This window comes from Elephas maximus, chromosome 7, assembly GCF_024166365.1.
Source record: "Elephas maximus indicus isolate mEleMax1 chromosome 7, mEleMax1 primary haplotype, whole genome shotgun sequence".
Taxonomy (NCBI): domain Eukaryota; kingdom Metazoa; phylum Chordata; class Mammalia; order Proboscidea; family Elephantidae; genus Elephas; species Elephas maximus.
The window spans coordinates 98,762,965-98,782,984 of NC_064825.1; the positions used below are offsets into that span (position 1 = coordinate 98,762,965).

Consider the following 20,020-nt stretch of genomic DNA (forward strand, 5'->3'; position numbering starts at 1 on the left):
CTCAGTACTTAAAAAGATTAAAAAAGGGTCAAGTTTAATGAATAGACACTTCGTAAAAGAAGATATACAGATGCCTTGTAAGTTCGTTTAAACAGTGTCCAGCATCCTTAATCATCTAGAAATGCAAATTAAAACCGCAGTGAGATACCACTACACACCCTCTAGAAAGGCTAAAATGAAAAAGATTGATAATGACAAGTGTTGGAGAGGATGTGGAGCAACTGAAACTCTTATACACTGCTAGTGGGAATGTAAAATACAATCATTTTGGAAAACAGTTTGGCAGTTTATTAAAAGGTTAAGCATCCGTGACCCAATAATTTCACTTTGATATTCAGCAGAAAGAAATGAAAACTTATGTCCACAGAATATTTGCATAAAAATGTTCACAGCAGCCTTATTCATAATATCTAAAAAACTGGAAACAGATATGCATCAATAGAAGAATGGATAAAGAGTGGTATGCTCATACAGTGGATACTATTTAGCGAGAAGAAAACCAACTACTAGTATATGCAACATCAATGACTTTTAGAAATATTGTCCTAAAAAAAGAAGCAGGACACACACAAAAAAGTGCATGCTGTATGATTCCAACTATATAAAATTCTAGAGTAGACAGAACTAACCTATGGTGATAGAAATCAGATCAGTGTTTGCTTTGAAGTGGGGAGAGGGTTGACTGGGAAGCAACAAGGAAGAACTTTCTGGAGTTTTGGAAATTTTCTGTATCTTTCAGTAATTGTCAAAACTGAATGTTAACACTTAAGATCTGATCATTTTTCTCTATATATTATACCTCAGCTTTTATATATATATAATTTTTATTGTGCTTTAAGTGAAAGTTTACAAATCAAGTCAGTCTCTCACACAAAAACTTACATACACTCCCAATCACTCTCCCCCTAATGAGCAGCCCATTTTCTCCCTCCACTCTCTCTTTTCGTGTCCATTTCGCTTATACCTCAGTTTTTAAAAATAAAGAATAAATAAAGATTTTAGACAACCGAAAACTAAGCTGTTACCAACAGACTTGCATTAAAAAACTCAAAAAGAATTTTTTCAGGCAGAAGGAAAATTATCCCGAATGGAAACTCAGAAATGCAGGATAGTACAAAGAGCAACAGAAAGGGTAAATATTGGGTTAAATGTAAGTAAGATGACTATACAAAATAACAGTGCCTTCTAAGGTTAAAATTCATGACAACAATAACTCAAAAGACAGAAGGAAGTTGTATTGCCCACTGTTGATGGCTTTAGGTCAAGTTAGACATTTTATACTCACACAGCTCAATAGGTCTTACTTGGTATGGGCTTCCCTCAGAAAGATACAGGATAGGAATCCTAGCATGCCATCACAGCATCATCAAGGTAGATCAAGACAGAGCAGAACTCCTTCCATAGGGTTTCCAAGGCTGTAATCTTTACAGAAGCAGACTGCCACATCTTTCTCCCATGGAGCAGCCAAGCACTTTAACCATTGTGCCACCAGGGCTCCTCAACTTTAGTATAGTGGTTCTCAGACTTTAGGGTCATCAGAATCACCTGGAGGGCTTGTTAAAGCAAAGATTGCTGGGTTCCACTTCCTGACTCGGTAGGTCTAGTTCTGGACCCCAGAATTTGCATTTCTGACTAGTTCCCAGGTGATGTTGATGCTGCTGATCCAGGGACCACACTTGGAGCTATATTGAATCAAGGATATGAAAGTCCATCCCACTGCTGCCACTACTCATCAACACACACTCTTGGTAGGTCCAGTTACATAGATATTTCCTACTCAGAGACTCAATAGTCCACTTGTGGTCCTGCCTTCCACTCAGAAGGATATGGGACAGGAAGCCACCACAGGAATATAGGACACAGCAAGCTAGCAGGGCAGCTTATTATGTATGTTTCTCCAGCAGTCCCTACAACTGTCTGACAGCAGTCCTGGGGCTATTCTGTGCCTTCCCACTAAGTGACAGCTCAGGGGCAAGTCATCAAGACCATGTGGGTGGGTTTGGGAGCCACCCTGTCTTAGAAGTCTTAATTTCCACATAGGAATCAATACCTCATATACAGTCCCATGGGCATAGAGTCCAGAGACTCCAGCAAGGGACAAGGAACATCACACTCGGGAAAGGCCAGTCCTTTCACGGGCCTCCCAGTCTACTTGCAGATCACCAGTCAGATCATTTTTACCATAAGCAATACAGCTTGGTAACAGAGAGGACATTCTACATTTATTAGGTTTCCAGGGGAACATAGCGAAAAAGTTAACCTGAAGTCAACTTCCCATGAGTACTCATTGGTAAATTGTTCTCAGATTTTAACACAATTTAAAAAAGCCAAACCAAACCCACTGCCATCGAGTCGATTCCGACTCATAACGACCCGATAGAACAGAGTAGAACTGCCCCATAGAGTTTCCAAGGAGCGCCTGGTGGATTCAAACTGCTCACCTTCTGGTTAGCAGCTGTAGCACTTAACCACTACGCCACCAGGGTTTCCCTTAGCACTACTAGGGAAGTAGTAAAAGTGATAATTACTGTTACTAGTCTGTAATAAGTTAAAGATGCATGTTACAATCTCTAGGCTAACTGCTAAAGAATCGCATAATGTATAGTTAAGGAAACAAAAGGAATAATAAAAACATTTCATTAATTCAATTAAAAAAGACAAAAATAATGTGAAATAAGTGGGTAAAATAGAAAACGAACAGTGAAATTGTAGAGATAATCCAAATATATCAGTAATCTCCTTAAATATAAAAGAACTAAGTACTTCCATTGAACGGCTGACGTCAGACTGGATTTAAAAATTGAACCCAGTTATGTACTGATTAGAATTAACATACCTTCATATAGGATACAGAACGGCTGGAATTAAACAGATGGAAAGAAAAGTTATGCCATGCAAACAGTAACCAGAAGAAAGCTGGTATAGTTATACTAATATCAGATATCAGACAATGTGGAATTTAAGGCAAGAAGTATTACTTCAGGTAAAGACAGACATTTCATAATGATAAAGTGGTTAGTCCACCTGGACTGGAGTGTGAAATGGAATATGAAAAATGAAAAGTATGGGATATGAACATTATGAATTTCTGTAACCAATACCTGTTGTCATTGAGTCAGTTCCAACTAATGGTGACCCCACATGTTTCAGAGTAGAGCTGCACTTCCTAAGGTTTTCAATGGCTATCGTCTTTACAGAAGTAGACCAGGAGACCTTTCTTCCACAGCACCGCTGGGTGGATTCGAATTACCAACCTTTACGTTAAAAGCCAAGCACAAACGGTTAAACACTGACAGATCTAAAGGGAGAAATAAACTAATCCACAATTGTGATAAACTTTAACCTACCTCTGAATAGATGATAGAACTAAATCAACAGTCAGTAAAAGTATACAGCAGCTTCATCATAAACAAATTTGGCTTAATCAGTATTTATAGAATGCTGTACTTAACTGTAACAAAATACTCATTTTTAAAAATGCGTATGGAGTATTTACTATATCAGTCATAAGCTGAATCACAAATTAAGCCTCAACTGTACTTCAGAATGCTTAGGGCATGTTTTCTCATCATCTGGAATTAAGCTAAAAAAAAGACCAGTGACAAAAAAATAGAAAACCCCCAACTATTTTGGTAAAATTAAGCAGTGCACCTCTAAATAACCCATGAGTCAATATAGAAAGCACACACAAGAGATTAGAAAATAGTTTTAAATGAATGGCAGTATATGACATGCCAAAACTTGTGGGGTAAGGCTAAGCAATGCTTGAGGGCAATTTATAGCCTTAAATGGATGTATTAGTAAAGAGAAAAAGGCTGAAAATCAATGATCTATGCTTCCATCTCAAAAAGCTAGAAAAAGAACAAATCAGAACTACACACCAGGGGGGGAAAAAAAAAACCACTACAGTGAGATATTCTCACCCATCACATTAGCAAAAGTCCAGAAGTTTGGTAAGATATTCTTGGTGAAGCTGTGGGGAAGTGTACCATTATCCATGCTGATGGAAATGCAAAATGATATAACATCTACGGAGATGAAATTGACCACATCTAGCAAAGTCAGACACTTAACGCTTTTAGCCAACAATTCTAAATTTTAGGCATCTTTCCTAAAAATCCATGGGCAGAAAATTAATCCAAGAAATGCCTCTGAATAAGGCTGTTCGTTGTAGCCGGATTTGTAATAGCAAAATACTGGAAACAACCCAAATGCCCAGCAGTAGGGGATTGATGGAATGAAAAGTCCCCTGGGGCGTTCATTGTGTGTGAACATCTACACAGTGGTGGTGGATTCTACAGCTGTCAAAAAGGAAAAGGACCATCTCTATAAGCTTCTGTGGGGTAATCTCCAAGATAAGTGGAAAAAAAAACAAAGTGGAGGAAAAATGGTATCTGATGTTATTACTGTATTTATCTTTTAAAAAATGCAAGGGGTGTATATGCAGAGAAAAACAGAAAGATATTGAAAAATTGAAGACTAAATCTTAAAAATATGTAGATTGGTTTTCATTTTACTTTAGAACCAAATAAATATTTCGCATAATTGAAAAATAATTTTCATAAAATAATTCTTGATTAAATGAGTCTAACTTTGTATTCAGTTGGTAGTATAACCATATCAATCGTAACTTTTTCACATGATTTTAAAACAGTTACTTGACTATTATATCCCTAATGGGATTTACCCTAAGACCAAAAGAAAGCCTATTACTGTTTTCCATAATACTTTTTTTTTTTTTTAAATAATACTGAATATTCTTCTGAGACTGTATTATGGAATAGATCAAATGAGTAATTTTGTTGGTGTTGCTGAGAACTGAAATCTTGGGCACAAGTGAAAGGAGATAGAAATGTAAGAATGATAATGTTATGTAAACATCCTATAGTTGCGGGTTGAAAATATCAGTACTACACCTAATAAGCACTCTTGGAGCCCAGATTGTAATCCTTAGATACCATTCTCCTAAAAAGGAATCAGGAATCCTTGGAGAAATGGCTTCTACCAAGTCTGAGAAAGCAAGGAAACTAGTAAAGACAACAGAATTGTATCAAAAGAACTAGGGAACCAACTTGAATAAGCTCCCACTGGCCAAAGATGGGACATTTTGAGCAACAAGAAGGATAGTAGCAGCAGTGGATGGAACACATCACATATATTTAAACCCTGAATTTGCTATAATTTTATTTTGGAGGATGCATGGGAACAACTTGTTTTTTAAAAACTGGTAGATAGTGACACTATCAAGCATGTATCTTTCCTTTCTTATATAAGCTGTACTTCAGGTGAGCAAGTAATTGATGAGAGAAAGTTTCTATTCATAGGACTGTTCCAGTGAGTAAACTAGAAATGATAGAATTATAATTTTGCAGCCCCTAACGAATTTCTGTTTCGTTCTGTTGTACATAGGGTCGCTATGAGTCAGAACTGACTCAACGGCACCCAACAACAACAGTGAATTTATGGCAGTGATCATCACTGGCTGCTAAGGTCACGGATAGACGCTAGGGTGGTGTAAGCATTGTTGGAAGTTCATATCACCACCTATGAAATGGTTTTGCCTCTAACCCTCCCCAGAAAGTCAACTCTGAATCCAGTTAAGCCACTGACTCTTAATTACCAATTTATAGGACATACAGGGGACAAAGGAACATATTAAATAGTACCTCAAGGATGCACTCAACAGAACCCAGTCAGTGGGAAACTACAAGGTAAACAACCCTATTTCTTCCTCAAAAATAAATGTGTAGAGAAGAATTAAGTGAAGATGGAATATAGAAATCAAAAGAGACTTAGGGAACACCTCAATGACTCAAACCATAAAAGCAAAATAAAATGTTTATAAGACAGCTGGAGGAAATAGGAACACCAACCTTATATATTTGATAATATTGAAGAATAATTTTCAATTTTTTAGGCATATTGAGTTTTTTTTTTTTTTTTAATAATAAAAAAAAAAAAGCCCTTCGTTTTTTAGAGGTACATACTGAAAATTTTTACAAGTAAAATGAAGTCTGGACTTTGCTTCAAGTTAACATGGATGAGGGTATAAATGAGATAAGATTGGCCATGAGTTGATAAGTGTTGGAGCTGGTTAGTGACCACATAGGGGTTCATTATACCCTTCTTTTTATTTTTTGAATATATTTGAAATTTTTCATAATAAAAAATTTAAAAGAGATGATCACAAACATAAGCAAAAAAATAACATCAGAAAAAAGTAGGTAGATCACAACAAATTGGCATACCTAAAACTAAAAAAGGGAGCCCTGGTTGTGCAGTAGTTAAGAGCTCGACTGCTAACTGAAAGATTGGCAGCTGAAACCCACCAGCCACTGCACAGGAGAAAAGACCTGGTGATCTGCTCCTACAAAGATTACAGCCAAGGAAACTCTGTGGGGCAGTTCTACTCTCATGTAGGGTCACTAGGAGTCAGAATCGATTCGACAGCACAAAACAACAACAAAAACTAAAAAAAATGTAAATGTTTAAGTCAAATACTCACTGGTGGATTAGATAGATTGAACACATTAAATATAGAATTAGTGAATTATAAGCTTTGTATAAGAAATTACCTGCAATATTGCAAAGACAAGGAGATAGATAAGGATCAACACAATCAGGAAGCACCATGTATCCAAAGCTGAATAAATAAAAAAATCTGACCTAGATATAGTAAACCGCAAAACAGTGAAGACAATGGTATCTTAAAAGCATCTGTTTCAATTAGGGTACCGTCAGGAAAACAGACACATTAGGTATATCAGCAGAGCAAATTTAATATAGAGAATTGATTACATTGTGGTGGAGAGCTGAAAGAGAAAAAAGGAGACACTGAGGTAAACCAGAGACAACAACTGCAGGAAGTAGCTACCACCCCTAGGGATGGGAGAATGAAGACAAACAATTGGGGTTTTCAGAATCTAGAAGTTCACAGGAGAGATGGAGAGCTGGAACTCATACTTCTGAAGAAGGGGCACAGCCTGGCTGCTGAAGGGTGCAGTAAGACCCAGAGAAGCTGAAGAGACTGCGCTGGTGAGAGTGCACTTGCTGGAATGACACTGGCAGGAGCAGTATGCCAATGGGGAAGAAAGAATTCCCTTCACCCTCTTGCCACCTGACCTCCTTCTAATGCACATTTGCAGAGCCTAACACAAAGCCTGCTAGCAAAGGAGAAATGTGGTTTGCAGAGTCCCAGCCATAGCATCACAAAGCAGAGTATAGAATTCTGGAATTGGTATGGGGAGACAATAGCTTCATACTTATCACAGCAGTCATTCATTCACTCCTTCAACAAATATTTAGTAGGAGCCTACTATGTGCCAGGTGTTTTTTAAGAAATAAGTCAGTGAAGAAAAAAAACAAAGATTTCTGCCCTCAGGGAAGACAAAGGAGAGATCACCTACAGAGGAATGATGACTAAGGTAACAGCTGTGTTCAGTGGTATCTGTAGAAGCCAAATGACAGTTTTGAAAAAACACCTGACACCCTAGAATTGTCTACCCAACAATGAGGGAAGACTAAAGTCATTTCACGATAAAGAACTGGAAAAGTTTATCACCAGGTGTCCTGCTGTGTGACTCTTTTTTTCTTTGGTGCACCTGAGATGCAAGATTTGGTGAGCAAATAAAGTATATAGCCTATGTAAACCCAAACAAAATTGTAGAAAATAATTTGTGGGATTTTAAAAGAAATGACAAAAGTGAAGTATTGTACGAAACAGAACGTACATTTGAGAATGGGATGATCAGAGGTAAGTTGTTCAGAGGTCCTTTTATTGTTGAGGAAAAGTGAGTTAAGTTACTGTTTAGCTTCAGACTTTAAGTTAAATATTTAGAGTAAAAATTTAAGGGTAACCATTAAAAGAATGCCCAAACCCAAACGTGTGAGGGAAAAATACTGAAATAAAAAGAAGAGAGCAAAAAAAGTTAATCCAAGAAAAGACAAAAAAGAATGGAGGAAAAAGCATTCATAAGTAGGGGGCAGATGTTATTGTTGGTAGGTGCCTTCAGCTTGGTTCTGACTCATAGTGACTCTTTGTACAACAGAACAAAACACTTCCTGGTCCTGACCCATCGTCAGAACCATTGCTATGTTTGAGCCCATTGTTGCAGCCACTGTGTCAATCCATCTCCTTGAGGGTCTTCTTTTTTGCTGACCCTCTACTTTACCAAGCATGATGTCCTTCTCCAGGGACTGATCCCTCCTGATAACATGTCCGAAGTACATGAGACAAAATCTCTCCATCCTTGCTTCTAAGGAACAGTCTGGCTGTACTTCTTCCCAAGACAGATTTGTTCATCCTTCTGGCAGTCCATGGTATATTCAGTATTCTTCGCCATCACCATAATTAAAAGGCATCAATTCTTCTTTGGTCTTCCTTATTCATTGTCCGGCTTTCCCATACATATGAGGAAATTGAAAATACCATGGCTTGGGTCAGGAGCACCTTAGTCCTTGTCTTAGGCTGGGTTCTCTAGAGAAACAAAACCACTAAAGTGTATAAATATATATAAACCAAACCCGTTGCCATTGAGTTGATTCCGACTCATAGCGACCCTATAGGACACAGTAGAACTGCCCCATAGAGTTTCCAAGGAGCACCTGGTGGATTCAAACTACTGACCTTTTGGTTAGCAGCCGTGGCATTTAACTACTACACCACCAGGATTTCCATAAATATATGTAGGGAGAGGTTTATATCAAGGAAACAGCTGACCCAATTGTAGAGGCTGGAACGTCCCAAGTCCGTGAATCAACACAGAGACTTCTCCTGAGTCACGTAGCCACAGGGGCTGGCAAACCCAAGATCGGCAGGTCAGAGAGCAGAACTCTTGCTTACAGGCTGTGAAGATCGGGAACCCCAAGACCGGCAGATAAGCTGCTAGCTGAAGTCCCAAGAACCGGAGGTCAGACAAACAGGAGGCAGCTACAGGATCCAGAGAGGGCGAAAGCCAGAACGTCCACATGTATTCAGATGCAGGCCACCAGCCCAAGGAAGCTCCCTTTCAAATGATTGGCTACTCACAGCAGATTCCACCACGGGAGTGATCATATATAAACACTGGGAATCATGGTCCAGCCAAGTTGACACAGTCTTAACCATCACAGTCTTTGCTTTTTAACACTTTAAAGAGGTCTTTTGCAGCAAATTTTTCAGTGTGATATACATTGTTTGATTTCTTGACTGCTGCTTCCATGTGTGTTGATTGTGGATCTAAGTAAAATGAAATCCTTGACAACTTCAGTCTTTTCTCCATTTATCATGATGTTGCTCATTGGTCCAGTTGTGAGGACTTTTGTTTTCTAAATTTATGTTGAGGTGTAATCCATAATGAAGGGTGTCATCTTTGATCTTCATCAGTAAGTGCTTCAAGTCCTCTTCACTTTCAGCAAGCAAGGTTGTGTCGTCTGCATATTGCAGGTTGTTAACGAGTCTTCCTCCAATCCTGACGCCAAATTCTTCTTCATATAGTCCAGCTTCTCTGATTATTTGCTCAGCGTACACATTGAATGAGTATGGTGAAAGGATACAACCTTGACGCACATCTTTTCAGATTTTAAACCACGCAGTATCCCCTCGTTCTATTCAAACAGCTGCCTCCAGATCTATGTATAGGTTCCTCGTGAGCACAATTAAGTGTTCTGGAATTCCCATTCTTCACAATGTTATCCATAATTTGTTATCCACACTGTCCAATGCCTTTGCATAGTCAGTAAAACACAGGTAAACATCTTTCTGGTATCCTTTGCTTTTAGCGAGGCTCCATCTGACATCAACAAGATATCCCTTGTTGCACGTTCTCTTCTGAATCCAACTTGAATTTCTGACAGTTCCCTGTCAATGTACTGCTGCAACTAATGATCTTCAGCAAAATTTTACTTCTGTGTGATAATGATATTGTTCGATAATTTCTACATTGTTTTGGATCACCTTTCTTTGGAATGGGTACAAATAGGGATCTCTGCCAGTCATTTGGCCAGATACGTGTCTTCTAACTTTTTGGCATAGATAAGTCAGCATCTCCAGCACCACATCCATTTGTTGAAGCATTTCAATTGGCATTCTGTCAATTCTAGAGCCTTGTTTTTCTCCAGTGCCTTCAGTGCATCTTAGACTTCTTCCTTCAGTACCATTGGTTCTTGATCATATAGTATCTCTTGAAATGGTCGAATGTCAACCTATTCATTTTGGAGCAGTGACTGTGTACTCCTTCCGTCTTCTTTTGATGCTCCCTGTGTCATTCATTATTTTGCCCATAGAATCCTTCAGTATTGCAACTTGAGGCTTGAATTTTTTCTTCAGTTCTTTCAGCTTGTGAAATGCCAACTGTGTTCTTCCCTTTTGGTTTTCTAACTTCAGGCCTTTGCATATTTCTTTGTAATACTTTACTTTGTCTCCTCGAGCCACCTTTTGAAATCGCCTGTTCAGCTCTTTTACTTTATCTTTTCTTCCTTTTACTTTAGCTACTGTACATTCAAGAGCAAGTTTCAGAGTCTCTTCTGGTATCCATTTGGGTCTTTCCTGTTTTGTTTTGTTTTTTAAATCACATTTTGCTTTCTTCATCTGTGATGTCGTTCCACAGCTTGTCTGGTCTTCAGTCATTCGTGTTCAGTGCATCAAATCTGTTCTTGAGATGGTCTCTAAATTCAGGTAGGATATACTCAAGGTCGTATTTTCGCTCTTGTGGACTTGCTTTAATTTTTTTCAGTCTCAGCTTGAAGTTTTGTATGAACAATTAATTATTTGTTCTGTAGTAGGTCCCTGACCTTGTTCTGACTGATGATACTGAGCTTCTCCATTATCTCTTTGTACAGATGTAGTTGGTTTCATTCCTGTGTATTCCATCTTGCAAGGGCCATATGTATAGTCTCCATTTATGTTGTTGAAAAAAGATATTTGCAATGAAGAAGTTATTAGTCTTGCAGAATTCTATTACATGATCTCTGGTGTTGTTTCTCTCACCAAGCCAATATTTTCCAACTACTGATCCTTCTTTGTTTCCAACTTTTGCATTCCAATCAACAGTAATTATCGGTGCGTCTTAATTACATGTTTCATCAATTTCAGACTGCAGAAGTTGGTAAAAATCTTCAGTTCCTTCATCTTTGGCCTTAGTGGTTGGTATGTAAATTTGATTAATAGTTGTGTTAACTGGTTTTCCTTGTAGTTGTATGGATATCCTATCACTGATAACATTGTACTTAAGGATAGATATTGAAATGTTCTTTTTGACAATGACTGCAACGCCATTCCTCTTGTCATTTCCAGCAAAGTAGACCATGTGATTGTCTGATTCAAAATGGCCAATACCAGTCCATTTCAGCACACTGATGCCTAGGATATCAATCTGTATGCATTACATTTCATTTTTGATGACTTCAAATTTTCCTAAATTCATACGTTGTGCAACTATTAATGGATGTTTGCAGCTGTTTCTTCCCATTTTGAGTCATGCCACATCAGCACATAAAGGTCCCGAAAACTTTACTCCATCCACCTCATTAACTCTTCTATGAGGAGGCAGTTCTTCCCCACTCATATTTTGAGTGCCTTCCACCCTGAGAGGGTCATCTTCTGGCCCTATATCAAACAGTGTTCTGCTGCTATTCATAAAGTTTTCTTTGGCCGGTTTTTTCATAAGTAAACTGCCAAGTCTTTCTTCCTTGTCTGTGTTAGTCCAGAAGCTCTGCTGAACCCTGTCCACCGTGAGTGACCCTGCTGGTATTTGACATAACAAGTCCATTCACACTGGAAATTCTAAAATGGACTTACATGTTTTCATAGCAGGCATACCTAAAACATAATAGAAAAGTTTAAAAAATGGGAAAAGATATACCAGAAACATATTCACCAAAAGGAAGTAGGTGTAGTTATATTAATTACCTTACAAGATATATTTCAAAACATAAAAGATTATTAGAAACAGAGAAGGTGTTGTTACATAAGTACATAAGGATAAAATGTTACATAAGTACATAAGGATAAAAGGTTCAATTCAGCAGAAAGATATGCCAGTTCTAAAATTATGCTTGTCATTAAGAGCAATCAAGTCAATTCCAACTCATAGCAACCCATGTGACAGAGTACAAGTGCCCCATAGTATTGTCTAGGGTGTAATCTTCAAAGGAACAATGGCCAGGTCTTCTTCCCACAGAGCCGCTAGGTGGGTTCAAAGCACCAACCTTTTGGTTAGCAGCCAAGCGTTTAACCGTTTGTGCCACAAGAGCTTCTTAGAGAAAGATAATTTTATAAAAACGAAAGAATTGTTTTAGAAAACGAGTCAAAAGGATCAAGTCACTAAGGCGGAATGTATCAGGCTAACTTCAGATTTCTCTGCAACATCCTTCTATGCCAAGGGGCAGTAGAGCAATACTGAGAAGTTTTTGAGGAAAAAGAAGAATGATCCATAGTTTTATATCCATCCAAGCTATACTTCAGGTATGAAGGCTGCACATACACAGTTTTGAATACACACGATCTCAAAGAACACTGTTCCCATGAGCCCTACTTGAGGAAACTACTAGAAGATGAACTTCAGCGAACCAGGAGGTGACTGGAGAAACCACACAAAAGTAACATCAGTGATCACTGAATATATTTGGCTGCAGAGCCAATACTAAAACAAAGGTAGGGTGACAGATCAGAATAAAAACACAATATGCCCTGACATTGTATAATTGATAAAATTAGCCAAAAATGAGATTGGAAGAAAGAAAGAAGATAGGAAGCATATTGACTCATCTGTAACGGCTTCAAGTCAGAGACTATCAATCAAGTGACAAATGGATAGGAAAGTCCACAATTAGACTTAAATATTGGAATTTTGTGTATGGTAAAGGTAGTGTCTCACTGGAGAAAGATGATCTATTCATTAAGTATTTTTGAGACAAGAGGAGCCATCTCGAAAAAATAAAGTTGGATTCATATCTTTTACACCAGGTTAAATTTCAGATGGAGCAGAGATTTTAATGTGAAAAGTAAAATTATAAAAATTGTACAAAAAACATGGTGACATTCCTTGATAACCTTGGAGTAAGGAAGGCCTTACTGACTATGACTGGAACTCATGAAACCATTGCAGATAAATTGATAAGCTATACTATATGGAAGTCAAAATCTGTTGCATCACACAAAGCACCATGATTCCAAAGGCCAACTTCAGACTGGGAGGAAGTATCTGCTGTCCATTATCACAGACAAGGGACCAGTCTCCCTAATGTACAAAGACCTTTTTCAAGTAGATAAGATAAAGACCTAATAGAAAATTGAACAATAAGCTGCACTTATAATAAGGGAAGTGCAAATTAATACCACATTTTTCATTGTCGGATTGACAAAGGTCCAAGAGCTTAATAACACACTTTGTTATGAGGCTATAAGGAAACATGGACTCATATATCTCGGGGGGGGGGAGATTAAATTGTGGTGGGCGTCTTGGGGGCAACTCGATCAGTAGGCATAACATAGCTCATAGTGTTCTACATCCTAGCTTGGTGAGTAGCGTCTGTGGCCTTAAAAGCTTGCAAGCAGCCCTCCAAGATACAACTATTGGTTTTTACGCATCTGGAGCAAAAGAGAAGGAGACCAAAGACTGAAAGAAGAAACTAATCTATAGGACTAATAGTATACAGGAACCACAGCCTCACCTACTGTGAGACCAGAAGAACTAGATGGTACCTGGCTACCGCTACTGACCATTCCAACCAGGGACACAATACGTGGTCCCAGATAGAATGGGAAAAAAAAAAATGTAGAACAAAACTCAAATTTCTAAGAAAGCCTAGACTTACTGGACTGGTACAGACTAGAGGAACCCCCAAGACTGTCACCTTGGGGTACCCTTTAAACTTGGAACAGAAACCACTGGAGGTCACTTATTAGCCAGGAGACAGAGTGGCTCATGAAATAAATATCACCTGTATTGTGCTTCTCTAAATGAGAGCTAATGGTCAACATTTACCCTGGACCAAAGATGAGAAGGTAAGGGGAGATGAGGAAACTAATAGGAACAGGACAACCAGAATGGAAATGATGAGGATGCTGACACATTGTAAAAAGTGTAACCAGTGTCATTGATTAATAGGTTATTAATTGTTAAATAACCTAATTTGCTAGGTAAATTTTCTTCAAAATCACAATAAAATACTTTTTAAAAAATAATAAAACCAAAAAGTTACTTTTCCTCTAATACTGAAGGATAGATCAATAATCTTCCCTGGTACTTAAAAAGAATTTTTTTTTTTTTTTGAGTGAATTGCAGAGATAGATTAAAACCTGCCGTATTAAGTTTGCATTGACCTATGATCACCCAAAATTTTTTTTTTCCCTTTCCAGAATGATCCGAAAACCATGACAGCACACACACACTATGAGTGTGAGGTGCAGCTAATACATAGATCGTTTGTTTCCATAGTTAAAAAAATCCTATCGTGGGCACAGTGACACTGCCTGTCAAAATGAGAAATGTGTATCCCCTTGACGTAGCATGTCCGCATCTGGAAATGTGTGCTACCAACACACTTGCACATACATGTACACTTGGCAAGGGTTTTGCAGCATTGTTTGTTATAAAAATCAGTGGAGGTGGGGAGAAATAACCGTCAGTAATCATCTAGTTAATGGTGCATCCACATGGTGCAAAATCATGTGGTGGTTTAAAAAACAAAAGAATGAGGAAGCTGTCTATACACTGATGTAGAAAGAGCTCCAAAGTATAGTGTTTAGTGAAAAAAGCCAAGTGCAGATGAGTGTTACCTCTTACATAAATAATGGTTATGTCGTTTAAAAAGGGGTGAGGCATAACAGTCTATTCATGTTTGTTTGCATAAAGCATAAAGAAATTCTGGAAGAAACTAAAAATAGTGTTTAAACAGTGGAGATAAGAATGGGGGCACTGTTTGTTGTGTAACTTTGTATACTTTCTGGTTTTTGAAACCTGAAGAGGTACCTACTCAAAAAGTTACGTGAACTTCAATGTAAAAAGAGGAATGTGGACATCAAACATTACTTCTGCCATTTAGTAGTTCGGTGGCTTTGGGCAAGATACTTAACCTTTCTGAATTGCCGTTATCTCATCTTATAAAAAGGCTTATAGGGTTGTTAGGACGATTAGTGAGAGAATGAACATAAAATGCTCGGCCGAGTGCTGGCACCTAGTAAGCACTCAGTTAAGTGATCATTGCTCTGGTTGCTGTTCTCATTCTTGTTAGTAGATTAGTGTGTTATTTAAGAGACGCAGCCTTAGCTAACTCTTCCTTTGCAGAACCAGACTTCCTGGGTGCTTTCCAGCATGGCAGCCCTCTACTGGAGAGTGAAAGGTCAAGGGAAGAAGGCAATTGACTGCCTCCGCCAGGCTCTCCACTACGCTCCCCACCAAATGAAGGTGGGTGTTACTCAGACCATGTGAATTTCTGTCCCTTGGTCCTTTCCATTGCCCAGTGGTTTATTTTGGGCTTTTAACTAGCCTTCCTCACATTCAGCCAAAAAGGAGTGGTGAAAGGAAGTGGGATAGGGCAGAGAAACTGTGACCCAGCTTATGCCTCAACAAGCCTGTGAATTATACACACCCTGGTGGTGCCTTCCCAGCCTCAGCACGTGGGAACGTGGGGAAGGTATTCGTGGTTACCGTAAGACATTACATCCTTTCAAACCCTTCCCGCTGTGTTCAGAGCCACCTGATGTGCAGCAAAGCCACTGGCCCAAGCTGGCCATCATCCTGAAGTCATTCTGGGTTAGCTTATCCTCAGGGGCATAGAGGCCCATTGTACGTGTTTGGCTTACACTCCTGCCTCGAGCTTGCGTCCAGGCACAGAGTAGAAGTCAGAAAGCAAGTTTCTCTTCCTTCAGATACATTGACCAGTTCTTGGTCTTTGTCTGACTCTGCTTTTTTCACAAAAAAGAAAGAGAAAAAAACAATACTCGACTAGCGCTGTGTATTGTCAGTCTTTTCCCAGAAGTCAGTTACTGTTGGGATGGCTACGAATGTACAGTTGTGAACAGCCATTTGCATGCACATGGGCTGAGTTTTCCGTTGATGCAGACAACTGTACTTCCTGCAGACATGGCTGATGTCTCCCTTCCCACAGGCAGCACTGGTACAGTAGAAGGAGCTCAGGCTTTGCTGTCAGGCATTGCGGAGCTCTAAACACAGCTCTTACTAGCTTTGTGACTCTAGGCAAGTGATTGAATCTCTACGACTTCATCTAATAATGCGCACTCTCTGGGTGCCCAGTTAGGACAAGGGTGGGTCCTTTTTTCCTGCTGCTTCTGTATCTGCTAGAGAACCCAGTACAGTGTTGTATAAACTGCAGACACTCAGGCAAGTCATTTAAAGGGAATAAATACTTGTGAAGACAATAATGTTGCTACTTGCTCAGTCGATTATTCTGTGCTCCATGATGCTAGGTGATAGGGAGAGACCAAGAGACTCTACCTAGGTCAGAGGCTGGCAAACTTTTTCTTTAGAGGGCCAGATTGTAAATATTTAAGGTTCTGTAGGCCAGGTGCTTTCTGCAGCAACTACTCAGTTCTGCCGTTGTGGCACAAAAGCAGCCAGAGATAGTATGGAAATGAATAGACATGGCCGTGTTCCAGTAAAACTTTACAACAAGAGGGAGTAGGCAGAGTTTGGCCCGTGGGCTGTAGTTTGCTAACTCCTGCTGTAGATGGTGCCGTGCCCCTGACACAGTATCCTGGTTCTGTGGCAGGGCCACTCAGCATGGTGCCAATCTTCAGTGAGACAGGGAGCAGGCACCAGAGTGTACATCAGCTGTATCACTCAGCACGTGTTTGCTGCAGCTCAAGTTTTTGTCTCTTATTTTTTATTTGAGGAGAGACTTTCTCAGTAATGCATTGATTTATATCCTGGTCCAAGTTCCTTACCTGTCACAGAGAGCACTTTGATTTGCACTGTTGTATGATTTAACAGGAAACACCTATTGTATTATTTATGATCACAAAAGCCAAGAACAAAAACTCAAAATGTTTCCTTCGGTCCATTCTCCTTCCCTATCCCAGGACGTGCCCCTGATTAGCCTGGCCAACATCTTGCACAATGCCAAGCTCTGGAACGATGCCGTCATAGTAGCCACCATGGCAGTAGAGATCGCACCACACTTTGCCGTGAACCACTTCACACTGGGCAACGTCTACGTAGCAATGGTGAGGCTGGGGATGTGAACAGAGCATACCACTCTGCAGTTTTCTCTCAGTGGTACATCCTCCAAGTATGTCAGATTCCCTTCGTGTCCTGTAGTTCTGTGTCTAAAATTGCCAGCTCCACCAAGGGTGTGTTTTACAGATAAGGGGTTTGAGAGTTTTTTAAAAATAATACATGAGGGGCTGGAGGAGGAGGGAATGGGGACTTAGAAAGGTGGGGGGAAGTACATGAAAATCTTCAGTATTTGCAGCCATGTAGTTCCTGACCATGACTTTAACACTGTTGATAGAGCCCAATTTATAGCAATTTTCTGAAGACATCACTTGTCCCAGAAAACCTCACCTAACATATCCACATACACACACCCATGCTCTCTTAACTTCCAGGTTGGGCTACGTACCTGTCATCAGTGCCCTCATGATGCCCTGTGCATATTTCTCTTGCTGTATTTTCACCTCCTTTTATGATTTTTTGTTTAAGAATTTGTCTCTCCCTCTAGGCTTTGAGCTCCTTAGGGAAAAGACTCCTCTTCTTCTCCCTATTCCCAGCACCTCACGCAGTGGTTGGCATGTAGTGGGTGTTCACAAGGTGTCTCATGAATGATGGCAAGCCATTAGATTCACGGGATACCATTTACAGAGAAGATGGCAAAGCCATCACCCAGAACCCTCATTCTGGCCAGAAACAACTGATTTCGGAACTTAAAATCCCAGGGGTCACCCTGAAGCTGTCACAACCAATTGTAACCAAGAATCATGCCATCTACTTTCATCTAAAGCATGGTGTCACACATCGGCCTATTCCTAAGATACTGACAATAAAGGTTTTTAGAATGAGGAGCCCCAGGTTATAAGCTTTACATGTCATCCTTGAATTCAAAGACAGGAAGTGTAATCTGGCCAGGTAGGTATCAATGAATGTGCAGATTTCCCTCTCTGCTTCTTAAAATTAAAGAATCTGTTTTTGTTCCCAATAAATGTGGAATTTGCTACTGTGAATGAGGAATTCTGTCTCATTTGGCTACAAGGAGTCATTTCATTAGTTGGTTTGGACTCTTCTTTGAGAATATTAGTCAAGAATAAAAGATGAAAATGTCCAATATGGCAACGGTCATTTCCAAACCATGTTGATATTTTTAAATGCTAGGAAGAATTGAAAAAAGTCTTCCAAAATTTACAAGTCACTTCCATCTGTCCAGCTACAGTGGAAAATTCAGGTAGGTGTTTCAAGAGCATTTGCCAGGCAGGGTTCTAGAGGTTTCTGTGAGGATTTAAGAAACCGTTTGGTAAAGCACCTAACACAGTACCTGGCACGCAGTAGATTCTCGGTAATGTTCTTATTTATTACTACCATGATTATTCCTGTTGTTGGGTCAAACCTTTATAAAAGTTAATCTGTCCCTTTCCTTTGGTTCTTCAGCTCTGCCCATAGTTTTCTCTGTGACATTGGAACTTGGTGATGGAGGTAATTGTTCCCTCCCAGACCTCAGCATTTTCTTCAGAGATTTAGATCCATTTAGAAATACTGCAGGATTGTCACTAGCCTTTGGGGACAGAGGTGCTCTTTTGGAAATAAGAGGTCACAGTATATATTTAGTCTGGTAGCATCATCCCTCTCGCATTTGTCCCTTGTCCCCCCACAGGAAGAGTTTGAAAAAGCGCTGGTGTGGTATGAATCAACGTTGAAGCTGCAGCCTGAGTTTGTCCCAGCAAAGAACCGAATCCAGACCATCCAGTGTCACCTGATGCTGAAGAAGGGACGGCGCTCTCCGTAGTGCACACTTCGGCCCTCGCCCTCTCATTCCCACACGCTGTTAAAGAATCAGAAACCAATCAGTGTCAGTATCTACCTTTAATGACGTGTGAAGACAACCAAGTAAGACTTAGAACCGAACTTTTCAATGTGTGGGAACTGATTTATTCTTTTGTTTTGTTTTTAAGTTCTTTACTTCCCCACCCAGCCCCAAAAGAGGCATCTTCAGAAACACAAATTCCTTAAAAGGAGAATGCAGCTTAAAGACCCCGTGTAAATACTGAGCCAAGACATTTCTGGAGCTGTGCTCTGTCTCCAAAACCTCGAAGCCTTTAGGGCTTTTCTCAGTGGTCCAGCCAGCCTCCTCCTCTTTGGAGGAGGGTGAACCCGCCTCGCACATTCTCTGCTTCCTGTCGTAGCCTCTGTTGTCGATGGAAATGCAAGAGCCCATGTGGTGCCAGTCACCAAGAAGCAGTGTTCTGCGTTCTCCCCGTTAGATCTCCATGCTTGTCCCCAGTCTTGTCCGTTCCGTGCTGCTGTTCACAAACTCTCAGAGGTAGTTGGCAGGGGAAGATGGGGAAAATGATTTTAAAAACAAAATATCTACAACAGCAAAAACTCTTAGGGTCACCTGACCTTTGTAATGTTATTTATGTTGGGGAGGGAGGGGGGCTGAGAAGGGGAAATCAGCAGTGTACAACATCTATATCTTTTGTATTTTAATTACAAGACACAAGGGAACCAATAAGTCAAAATCCTATATAACTGGTCTATATATATAGAATATGTATATTTGAAGCCCTCTATAGACTGAGTCTATGTTTTACTAATTCTTTGTTCACTGTGTAACCCATCTGGGAATAAGGTGTGAGTGTCAGCTCCTTCTCTTTGAGGCCTTCCGACTTAGCTCCTCAGGAGAGAGGAACAAGCCAAGGTTGAGTGTTTCCATACAATGCTTCTACCTTTGGTCCCAGAGAATCAGAAACTCCAGACGTTTTGGAATCTTCAAGGGCACATACTGAGAACAAAAATAAAAGTTGTTTATGAGCAAAATCAGCCTATAGTGTCGTTTTTCTTTAGAACCAGACCAATGTGGACAGCTCGGA

At 39.7% G+C, this 20,020-nt stretch overlaps 1 protein-coding gene across 3 annotated transcripts in view; it reads left to right on the forward strand.

The window, feature by feature from the left end:
• TTC17 (tetratricopeptide repeat domain 17) overlaps positions 1–19,168 on the forward strand; it is a 124,005-nt gene extending 104,837 nt beyond the window's left edge. For all 3 annotated transcript variants that reach the window (XM_049890918.1, XM_049890919.1, XM_049890920.1), the window contains 3 exons: positions 15,267–15,386; positions 17,021–17,164; positions 18,805–19,168. In XM_049890918.1, coding sequence (XP_049746875.1) covers positions 15,267–15,386; positions 17,021–17,164; positions 18,805–18,936 — 396 coding nt within the window. In that variant the 3' untranslated portion in view covers positions 18,937–19,168. The remainder of the gene's footprint in view (positions 1–15,266; positions 15,387–17,020; positions 17,165–18,804) is intronic.
• Positions 19,169–20,020: the final 852 nt, after the last annotated feature.